The following is a 12134-nucleotide window of genomic DNA, read 5'->3' as shown; positions in this document are numbered from 1 at the left end:
CATCCCTCCACCTGCACCGACTCAAACACAAACAATAAATCGCTCAAAGTATACTTCGGATTTATACCGTTTATTTTGTCATGATCAATATTTTCTCGGACGCATGCAAAGTTGTCCGTTAATCAAATGATACATTTTCGTGATTTTCAATTATTGGCTCATCTGAGAGGCTGAACGGAATTCCCGTCATTTTTGACAGGCCAATATTGCCGGCTTTGCACAAGTGACAGCCTTAAAGTGGTACTACACCCCCTGATAAATTTTGTGACTAATTTAGTATTTTTCTTAAAAGATAACTAGTAACAAAAGTTATGTATATAGGGCCAAGGAATCCAACTACTTCACTGAGATTTCAGTGAGTCGAGACAAGTAGTTCATTATGTTTAGAATTGAGGTATACGTTCTAGCGGTACCTTTTCTTTTTATCATAAATAACGTACCGCTTGCTTTGGAGTCACTGAAATGCCAGTGTAGTAACTGGATTCCTTGCCCTATAATATACAAAACCGTTATCAGTGTGTTATTTTTTTTTTGAGAAAAATGCAAAAATAGTCAAAAATTTATCAAGGGTTGTAGTACCAACTTAAAGTAGACTATAGGTGAAAGGAGATTTGAGGCATATTTTTGGCCTTGTTAAATATTATAAAGCTCATCATTATGAATCAAACAAGGACAACTTGAGAAAATAAAGACATAAAATGTAATATTATAATTGTTCTCATTAAAATTATTTCCGTCACCCACAACCACCTAATTTAATCTAAACGTTTTGTACTTTTATGTTCTCCGAGGAACGTGAATGCTGCTGGCTTTAGCCATATAGATCGCATGGTTATATACATAATCTTTATGAATTGGTCCCCGTTGGGCAAACATCAGAGGAAGTAACCCCACTTTTCCGTGGTTTCATGGCAGTTATGTCACCCGACCAGCATGCATCTGTTGAAATGTTCCCGCCATTTTCATACTGGCAGACGACAATGGTTTTATATGGATTTCCACCGCTTGAGCTAGCTACGCCGCAACCAAGCTTGGTAGAAAGGTTCCATATCACCTGTGAAAAATGTCCTGATAAGAAGGAAAATAAAACTCAAGTTAGCAGATAGAGTTGATAAGTTGCATAAGAATGTGACAAAAAAGGTTAAGATCAACCACTTTTGGGTTACCAAGTTAAATTGAATTATTCCGATTTTAATGTTACCTCATTTTGCAAAACCTCTAGAACGCGTTGTGAATGCTATTTATTCTTCATTAGCATTGATTATATTGTTCAAAGTTTATTAAATAATGTGCATTCCCATTTTGTCAATACTGCGATTTATTGTTTTCCAATTTTTGTTCATTCCAAAAATACCTACTGACATTTAATATTGCAATGACTAATCCTTTACTTAATTTATACACAATTTTGATTTCTTTACACTTTGGCTGGGATCACTGAATGTGCCTTTAGGTGCATTGAGAGAATATAGGAAGACGAATGTTAAAACTTTACAGCGTCCCAGTTTTTAACAGATATATTTTAACAGAATAGTTTATTTAGATCGAAGAATAAAAGCATTCATTCATATTACCTGAACCACTGGTATATCCTGGGCTGTTCCAATTATAGCTTAAGTGTTCGTAGCAATACCATCCATAGCCGTAGTTGTTGTACGGATCTGTCGCGTCTCCTCGCACAGCCTTCCATGCTAAATATAAACCGAATACATTATTGACAGACGACAAGAAGTGCACCAAAAATCATTTTTTAAACTAAACATGCTAGAAACTTCATACTTGGTGTAAATGACTCTTGAGACCAAAAATCAGAAAAATGCAAAAAAAAATCTCATTTGCATATTTAATTGGCGGCCATCTTGGATTTTAGGTGTCGGGTTTCAAAATAGAACCGGAACACAACCGTATATGCTAGAGATGTAATTGTTTTTAATGAAAGTTAAAAAGCAGCAAAAAAAAAAAACAGTATGAGAGCAGATTTTTATAAAATGCTTAATTTTGGGGAAAAAACAAGTCCAAACCCTGATAACGCCAAAAATGCGATTTTTTTTAAATTCAAAATGTGACGGTGCGTCAAATCAAAAACAAAAAACCCCAAGTGCGATTTTTGTGCAATAAAAAGTATGTGAAAGAAAAAAGTCTGCTCTTTTACCGGGAATGACAATGAAATATGACCATAAATGCTTGACCATATGGCCATAATTGCTGCACTTCTTACATGATCTTCATCCATGGCGTTGTCTTTTTTAAAGGCAGTTCATGTTTAAGGTAGCTAAATGTCTCATTTAATTAAGGGGGGTCGATCTTTTGTGCGTAATTATAGAGGGCCGGGGGATTCACTCTGTCATTAAAAAAATTATTTGAAAAAGTCAAAGAGACCTAGGAATAAAAACTGTGGTGTAATTCACGCCAGATAAATTTCTTTATACGACAAAAATTATTTTTGTAATCGATCAAAAACAAACGCTTTATATCAATTTTAAATTTAGCCTGAATCCGTAACTATGGTACCTCTCGCCCTTTTTTAGGTCAAGGCTATTTTTACCATTATGCAGCGAACCATTGTTGAAGCTTGTTCACATACATGTACAAAACATTCTAGAGAAAGAATGAGGATATATAGTGTTGAAATATCTTTTGTTGATTTCGAATGATAATGTCATGAAGTCGTAAATTTTAAGGTCAAATTCCTAAAACCAAAACAAAACATTGCGACGCAGATAATTCCCGACTTACGCAATTTCATCATCACATCAGTGTCTTTATTATTTGTTTGAAACCTTTCCCAAACGTTCGTGCTATTTAAATGCATAAAATGGCTAATCTATCTTTACAAAACGCGTCTTTTTTTAGTAAACAAAAGGCTAAAGATGGCATTATGAGATTTATCTTTTATCATTACACTCATCCGCTCAACTGCCACGGTGGCCGACCAGTAAAGCGCTAGACGCGTAATCTAAGGAAGTTTAGAATCGCTGGTTCGAGTCCCAACGAAGCCTGTGGAAACTTTTTTTCTTCAAAATTCATGATCGCATTCCGAAATGAGTCACTTGTCGGTAAATCATGTATCGTATCCTTAAGACAGACCATCCCGATATGCTAATTATGGTAATCAGTCTAAGTTCCAAAAGTTAATGGAAGAAAATTGTTCAAGTAGTGTTTGGATTATTATACCAAAATGTCTTGGGGGAGTCCTTTAACACATCTTGTGATCTCTATATACCGACCATGAACGATAGAAATTTAGTAGTGCTTTTTATGATTAAAATAGTTAAATATAGGCTGGTCTACGGTCAAGTTTAGACATGTCAATTTTAGTCTAAACATGAAATTTTCTTTAAAAAAGACAACGCTATAGACAACGCCGAGTATCGCACAGGTTTTAGAATATAAATACGTTGGTGCTTCCAATTATGGACCACAATGGCCTCATCCCAATGGCATAGTCCAATAACATCAATTAAATAATCATAGTGCAAAATTGACCTCAAGTTGCAGAGTATGAGTTTTATACCCAAATTTTCAAAGGTCGCTCAATGAATGTACAAATGTATTAAAGATAGATGAACATGTGGATCCTATAGTGCTCGATACTGAACTGTAAACATTGATAATAGACAAAAAAATGGAGCTCATATTCCTTGGAGTTAGTTGACATGAAGTTGTAGGAGCTAGTTCATGTTTGGTTTGTTTTTCAAGGATGCGTGTTCCCATTAATTGATGGTCTGTTGGATTGTAGTCATGAAACTTATTGGATGTAAGTGCAGAAATGTTTAAGGCCCGGTGTGGAATAGCCCACTCTATGAATGAAAACTGTCAGACGTCTGCTGTTTCCGCCAGGCCCGTAACCAGGATTTTTTTTTTGGGGGTTTTTTTTTTTTTGAAAAAGTGGACTTGGGAGTGGGTTTGATAAAGTGGGCTTTTTACAAAGTTTGAACTTTTTTTTTTTGAAAAAAAAAGGCATAAAAACCTTATTCTTTTGCTCGCTACAATCACAAATGGGACTTTTGGGGTCAGAAAAGGGGATTTTATGACCTTTTCTTGGCGATTTTGGAGAGGGGAACGTCCACCTCCATCGCCCCACCCCCTGGTTAAGGGCCTGGTTTCCTCAACTCACCTGGCGGTGTTTGTACACCATATCCCAACCAGATATTTTCGCCAACTCCACAACGGGGACTGTGACCTACAGACCAGCTAGTCCCCAGAGTGCTTCCTGCCACTTCATCAGCCCACGCCTGTGCTGCCTACGATCAAAACAAATTTATTACAAGTCTATAATGAGAATCTTCAGAGTAATACGATATCCAAGCGAGTCTTTGGTTTGGGTGTGGATGTGTGACTGAGACGCTGAAAACTACTAATAGTCGGGGTGACTTTGCCAATTTTGCTAACAAAAACGTGATTGGAACTTTTTCCAGAAAATTTTGAAAAAAAACCTTTCTTAAACACAATTTTAATGAAATTGAGGACCATCAATAAACCAAAATGGTTGAAAATGCCTCCCGAGCCTAAACTAAATCTGATGCACATCCTCGTACCCTCACTTCCACTAAGAACTCCATTCTAGCAATGCGCCATACATTTTCCTCGTCTATAGTGCATTAACATAGACTAGGTGTTTTTCCAACGACTGACTGACAAAAGTGGGGGCTGTGTAAATTCCCGGACTGAGTAGACCTAAACTTTTCCCAGACTGATTGGCAAGGCTTTGCGTCCCGGCTTTGCGTACGCTAATAAACGCCTATAGAATATGTGGAACCCGGGGCACTCTACTTAAATTTTGGTAGGGCTGTGCGGTGCGGAGCGCCGAACTTAAGGAACTAAGAACTGGTAAAGTGGAAACTGATAGGTACCAAGCATTTTGAAATTTTAGCCTGACAAAGTGACTAGACTTACCGTTTGAAGAGCGCTGTCTAATACCATGTCGGCCGCATTGTGCTGGCAACGAAAATAATTGTGCCAGGCCAGTGCCTGGTTGTTAAAATCAGCCATATCGTTGTAAGATGATGGGAATGACGGTGTTGTACATGCTGTGGATTGATGAACAATGGAGTAATAGTACATTTTTAAATACTTTTCTCAAATAAGAATTAATAGTACTAATTTTGATGCGAATATAAATTAATGACGGATTTTTTTGGTGTTTATAACAACTAGGAGATGAAATGAAATGTTATGAGCATTGGAGGATTAAGTTTCTGAAGGCGTTAAACATATAGTAAAGAATAGAGGTTGTGCATGAAATTGATTGGCTCCAAACAAAAGATTTGAACCGATCGTCCTTCAATTACTTGGTACACCAGAGATACTAAAATCAATACCCATGATCAATACACGTGCAGTCGCAGTCCATTAAATCAAATGTTGTCTATCAACCTTTGATTTCAGATCGTAGTACATTTGTTATGTATCTCCCGAACGAACTGTCTAAAGAAACCGCTGTGGTCCGCACGAATAGTCCGACAAAACAAATTCGTTATACTTAGAGGTGCGTCTTGAACTCCGAAAACAATAATTCTGAATATGTGCCGGCGCTATACAGCGAAATAGAATCGTGGGTAGTCTAAAACATTATGACCTATGGCGTACCATGCTCGACTCACACACAGCGAGGTCAGTCATCGGGCAATTGTCAGTAGCCTTAGTCAGATGTCCTTCGGCCCATTATGCGTCTCAAAACTATTAACCAGGTCGGAACAAAAGGGCCATGCGTGGCGGTGGATTCAACCTACCATGGCGATTTCTGCCATGAAGATATCGGGGCGATGACACTGTGCGGTATCCTTCACCGTAATCATGGCGCAGTGCAGTCCATTAAATCAAATGTTGTCATCAACCTACTTGATCGTAGTGCATTTGTTATGTGTGTGAGACGAACTGTCGGGGTGCACCGCTCAGTCCGACACGCCGCTGTCCGAAACACAAATTCCCTATATTTAGCGCTCAGTCCGAATTTGAAAAGCACTTTTCCGTCCGACACGCCGCTATACACCGAATCCGAAATACATTGCGCTAGTCCAAATGTGAAAACATTCTTCAGTCGACACTGCGCTAGTCCGAAACTGAAAACTACAGCGCTAGTCCGAATCTGAAAACACTGCGCTGGTCCGAATATCAGACTAGCGCAGTGTTTTTCAAATTCGGACTAGCGCAGTGTTTTCAAATTCGGACTAGCGCAATGGTTTTCAGTTTCGGACTAGCGCAGTGTTTTTTAGATTCGACCAGCGCAGTGTCGGACTGAAGGAGTGTTTTCCAGATTCGGACTAGCGTAGTAGTGGTATTCATTTTCGGACTAGCGGCGTCGGACTAGCGGCGTGTCGGACTGGTGCAGTGCATTTCAGATTCGGACTAGCGGCGTGTCGGACTAGCGGCGTGTCGGACTAACGCCCTGTACCCGAACTGTCGTGGTAGATTACAATCATGCTTTTGTTGAATGCATTTGAGAAGTCCGCCATATTTACGGTATGATACGTCATATGCACAACCTCTATAAAAGTCCCTCGTACAATACAATAGCCTTGATTCGAGGCTTCTGTCCTTTTCTTCTTCCTCCTTCCTTTTCTTAAATTTAAAAAAATCACTTTCACCCAAGAAGTGCGAGTAGACTTAGTTGAAGATAAAACCCAATTGAGTGTAAATGCTATGGGTTATATAAATAGGCCCATATTGCTTGTAAATCAATGTTTTGTCTGAAGTATTTTCATGTCATTCCTGGATGTCATTCTATCCCCGATTCTATCCATGTGAGTCTTGTGCATGGTAGCACAGAGTGGATTAGTGATGTGTCATGTGATTAAACTTTAGCTAACTTACTTGTTTTTTCACTAATACCACGTGTGTTGAACAAATCGGCAACCTGGAAAACGGAAAATTGCAAGAGTAATGAGAATACATAATAGAAAAATAAAAATGTAATTAGGCATATATTTTGTTCTAATACTTTTTAAGGGCACAGGGCTTAACTTGACCCTTCGCCTGTGTCACATTGAACGGCCCACAGCTTAACTCAAGGACTCCTCCCCAAGGACTGTTAAATATCAAAAATATCAATTTTAATAATTTGCCATAAAATTTGTATTATATCCGATTATAAAAAAGTCTTCTTATTCAGAATGCAATTCGATATGTCTGTTGTGCTCTCAGGCCCCACAAAAAATAATGTGCAAAGGTGAGTGACCGACTCTTTAATACAATACTAGTAGATTAAAGGAAAATGTGTCATTTTGTCGAAATCATAAAAAAATAATTGCATATCGCAGTTGTGGAAAATTATTATGCATATTAGTACCCGCACCTCTCCACTTTTATAGGCCTATAATAGCTTTAATTTATGCATCTCGTCATTTCATTTTATTTCAAAACCCATTTTTTTTTTTTTTCAATTTCGTGCCATATGGCACGAAATGGCTTAATAATGCATGTAAAAAATATTTACACAAATAAGGTCTTATCGTTTGAACAGTTCTAATAATTTATCACTTCTCTATCAACAAAAAACCTTTTTTCCCCTAATATAACTACTATTTAGACATTTTTAAATGTTTGAAACTTGCATTTTTTTAACCATTTTAGGCCAAATTTTGCCCAAAAATGTCCATAAACTTTTTACATATAGTCCAATTTAACTCGGATTTCTTTTTATTATACATGTAATATGTAGAAACACGGCAGAGTATTTAAAATTGCATGAAAATGTCATATTGATGTACTCATACACGTCAAAAATGTCAATCAAAATATTTTGTTCATCATATCTGGCTATGTGCTCATTAATTATTCATGAGATAATTTGCATAAAATTTACATTATTAAACTTGTTTTTCTAAAAGTCCAAGCTTGCCAATGGTATGCCACTGATTGGCTTTTACCCAAACGATAACATGCCTCCACACTACTCAAATAAACATCTCAAAAAAATAACTAAACCCCCCCTTAAAAAATGGTCATTATTCAAAAAGGGACTATTGTATTACAAATCTGTAAAATGCGTTGGAAGCAGAAAATACATTTTTAGTACGGAAGGTCACAATTTTCCATTAATGGACGGTAGGGCTTTTCCTCCCAGCTACATATACTTTAAGGACATATCATTAAATATATAAAGTTAACCTCGAGGACTGTTAAATGTCAAAATATCAATTTGTAATAATTTACCATAAAATTTGTATTATATCGCGAATCATATGGAAAGATTTCTATACAAAAACGATTCTCTTATAAGCCATCATGCGCACAGTTTCCACCTCGATACACCAGAGCACACATTTTCGTCCCAAGAGCTTCCAAGCAGAGAACAACAAGCAGTGAATGTCTCCACCACAGTCTTTGATTACGCTACACGGTTGAGTGCATAGCAATGTAGGAGCTGTGAAGCTTCTTGCTAAAAAATGGGCCTCTTTGATTAGTTTTTGTCGAAACCTCAAGTGTTCCCTTCATCCAATCAGAATTTTTTTTTATATCAAACGAAAGCTAACACTTCCCCCTAAAAACATTTTTCGTCACTAGGTCAACAGATAACACAATTCAATGTTATAGCCAGGCGAATGTGGAAAATCTGTTGAAAACTACCTAACCAAGCAAATTTTTTGACCAAAATGTAGGTTTTAACAGTCAAAACCTCAAGTGTTCCTTACAATTTATTTTCAAATTTTATGTCATTAAATGAAAAAGCACACTTATATTGTCCATATACTAGAGTCACTAGAATGAGCAATGGTCAATTCTCTTTAAATTGCAAATCTTGCGCAAAAAGTTACTATTTTCGCCTGTTTTGTCATACGGTTGTAAATTCAATGAACTATGACTTTTAAAAAAGAGCGCTTACAAATTGATATGGTCAAAAAATCATGAGATAGATTCAGTCATAAATGCACGAATGATTTTTTTTTTCAAATCTGATTTTGTGGCATTATTTGTAATTTTTACGCATGATCAACGTACACCGCTGGCTTTCCTACTTGGAATCAGCCATATTTGAGCGCCTCTTTGTCTTATTAAGATATTTACTCCCCGTAGCACAGCTACAGTGGTCGACATAATCGGTGCTTTCTTGATCTTTCATTTTACCTCATTATTTCTGCTTCAAGTTACCAGAAAACCTTCATGGCAGTTGTATTTTTGGCAAAGAATAACTAAACTGAAATTTGACCAAAATCTTATAGTTTTTTTAAACAAAAATATAAAACCTAGGATTAAGAAATAATATAAACCGAGTTAAAATAAAAATAGAGTAGATCGTGCGTCCAAAGATGTACCGCTAAGCCAAACGAGTGGTTTCTGTAGTTTGGTTTTAAAAGCAATCTTATTCTCACTCGGTGGCTTACTCGTGTATACTATTATTTTATGGAATTAATTTACATCATCCAAATAATGTAATATGAACATTTATGCTGACTTTCAAATTGTTTAAACGTTGGGAGCATTTTTTTTCAAGGTAGATAACCAACAATGGACAATTAAAGTCTCATTTAGTAATCCCAGCGTAAGTGTATAAAAATAAATGGATAATTCATTAAAATTGTCATTTGGTATTTTTGAAATGAAACATTTGGCAAAAATTTAAGAAAACAGCAGTATTGACAAAGCCCCATTCGTATACATGTAGCTAATTTATACAGTATATAAATTACAGATTCTTCTAAATGCCTTATTTTGTCTCAAATACACAGCTTTCTGCTGAACCATTATGTAGTACATCTATGACAATAACACAGATACCAAAATCTGAATTTTGATGGTTTTTACGATCGACCGGATGAGCAAATCACTGAACGGGCCTTTAACACGTAAAAGTTTGTTTAGCCGTATAACACATCGCTAGCGATGTTGAAGCCTGTCAAAACCGAAAATCTTACACTACTTGTAGACCAAAGTTTTGACACTAAAAATAAAATATAGTATCAAGCATTACGGTTTTCTTCTAATATTTGCTTATTTTCATTTGGCTGCGAATATTTAATTTAACGTGAAAAGGTGTAGACTAGTGCACAATTTTGTTCATTAACTATGAACGCGGGTGTCGACTGCAGACGACAAGTTTGAAAAAAATCGAAATTCGAAAATTTCAGAAATGTAAATTTTCATGACCATATTTGGAATCAGCATGAAAAATGCATTAAAATGAGTAAAACAAGCCTTCAGTATTGATTCAGTAGTTCTTAAGATAACTCTTGATATTTTGAGAAAATATTTCAAAACTTGAACTTTTTCCATTGAAGCGCATGGCTAGCACGCAGAGCATTAAATGAATTCGTGAGCCTCGTATAACAATAGCCAACGAGTGACTAGCGTTCTGAGTCAAGACAAGAATATGCATTAAGAGAATTTTAACGCATAGGAACATTGATCATCTTAGATATCAAAAATATATTAATCAGGCATTTATCAAACAAACAAACAATCAGGCGTCATGCCCATGAACATTCCAAGATCTTGCCATGAACATGTGCTATTTTCGACAGCAACGGGCATGAATTTTCGTAAATTTCGGAATTTGTGATTGGTTGTTCATGCTCACACATGAATATTCATGCCCTTGCATGCTTTTTTGTCATACGTTTAGTCAGAGCCTTGACGTGTTTAGGGCATGTTCATGGGTAACTCATCGGCATAAATCGCGGTCAATGTCAAATTTTCAACAACTCCTCCTATACCTTTGTACAGGAGCCAACCGTTGTTAATCCGTGATGAATCCACACTTTTACTGTAGCGTATACTCGAACGCGAGCGAGACTACGCGTTACGCGAGAGCGCGTAAAATTCGTCATGCATGGAACCTTTGTGCGTATGCAAGCTTTTGAATTCAGTATTTTCAGATAGCGGCTAAATTATGCCGTTTTATTCTGTAGTTTTATTGATGATATTAAGAGAAATCATCGAAGTTTTTATAAGGCTTAGTGACAATGATTAACTGACATTTCCTCGTGAAATAATCGTGAATTATACGATCTTTAGCTTCTTTTCGTTGTTGAAAGGGATTCAATCATGTTTCACCGTTGTTCATCACCGTTTAACAACTCGCGTCCGGCGCGTCTGCGTGGTTTACTTCGCTCGGGCAGCTTTCTACTTCCATGCCCATATAAAATTCCTTATTCATGGGTAACTCATGGGCATGAATCATGGTCAATGTCAAATTCTCTCTACTTCCATGCCCATTAATTCTTTATTGAAAGGCGTCAATTACATTTTTAATGGGTTCAAAATTAACCACCCATGAATCCATAATAGAGGATTTTAATGCATGTTCATGCCACATACTATACAAAACAAAAGAATCTGAATGTCTTGCCATGTTCATGGCATGATTTGCAGAGCAACCAGTAGCGAATTTTGGGAATACGCATGATTTTATTTGCCTGGGAAAACGTAAAATTTTGCAATATGTACATACCTGCGTGGCACACGTGAGTAGAAGCCCTTGAAGAACACAAACAGAAATTAAAAGCCAATTCATATTGAACCGATGCTGCTGTTTTGCGAGACACTGAAACTGTTCGGCTTGAAAAGATGGGCCAATTACACGAAGTAACTTATATTTATCAGTTTATATCATAACTCACTGTAGGATTAGGCAATGCATGGTTAAAGTAGAATGTGGAAACTATTTTCCCCCGAGGTACACCTATTGGCTAACGAGGCTATCACCATGTAGCCAGAGTAACCAATGAATTGTCATTATTAGGTCATGAATATGTATGACGCCCCAGTTAAAGTTTACGATGAGTTCGCAGGTGCTTCACTGATTATCAACCCCCACATGCCCGCACATGTATATATTTTTTAATAGGGCCCTAATTGCAAATTACAAGACCTGTTTAAAATTCTTGATTTTGCGATCGGCAATAAAATTTCAGAAAATTAGACTGGCGCCACTTAAGGCGAGTCGGAAGGAGCATGACTAGGCGCTTAGTGGGGTTTGTCCTAAAGACATGAATACAGCACAAAGGAACTTGTATGGGAGTAAAAGGATCTCATAAGGAGCGTCATTTCCGCCCCGTGTGCATGATTTTGTTGGGAGATGAAATAAGTTGACGCTTATGTAGGGCTGTTACGACCCCCCCTTTTCAGCGTATAGAGTTATCAGCAGGGATAGGTGATTTGCGCGGAACTTTTTTCCCCGCAATCTCCGCGCAATT

General features: G+C 37.0%; 1 protein-coding gene across 1 annotated transcript; it reads right to left on the bottom strand.

The window, feature by feature from the left end:
- Positions 1–847: 847 nt before the first annotated feature.
- Positions 848–11825, bottom strand: LOC140166641 (Golgi-associated plant pathogenesis-related protein 1-like). Its single transcript, XM_072190140.1, has 6 exons — positions 11390–11825; positions 6814–6856; positions 4897–5030; positions 4118–4244; positions 1575–1691; positions 848–1068 (listed from the first exon to the last, which is right to left on the bottom strand). Exons 1-6 carry the CDS (start codon positions 11450–11452, stop codon positions 848–850), a joined length of 705 nt encoding a protein of 234 aa, XP_072046241.1. The 5' UTR covers positions 11453–11825.
- Positions 11826–12134: the final 309 nt, after the last annotated feature.

This window comes from Amphiura filiformis, chromosome 12, assembly GCF_039555335.1.
Source record: "Amphiura filiformis chromosome 12, Afil_fr2py, whole genome shotgun sequence".
NCBI lineage: Eukaryota > Metazoa > Echinodermata > Ophiuroidea > Amphilepidida > Amphiuridae > Amphiura > Amphiura filiformis.
Note: the sequence above shows the minus strand (reverse complement) of the source record. Positions and strands in the feature narration are given on the sequence as shown.

Bases quoted from the DNA above. Each gene is read 5' to 3' on its own strand.
- LOC140166641 (XM_072190140.1), bottom strand. From the start codon at position 11,452: ATGAATTGGCTTTTAATTTCTGTTTGTGTTCTTCAAGGGCTTCTACTC. The intron at 4,245-4,896 runs GTAAGTCTAGTC...TTTTGATCGTAG, and splicing joins TAGACAGCGCTCTTCAAACG to GCAGCACAGGCGTGGGCTGA. The intron at 1,692-4,117 runs GTGAGTTGAGGA...GTTTATATTTAG, and splicing joins TGGTGTACAAACACCGCCAG to CATGGAAGGCTGTGCGAGGA.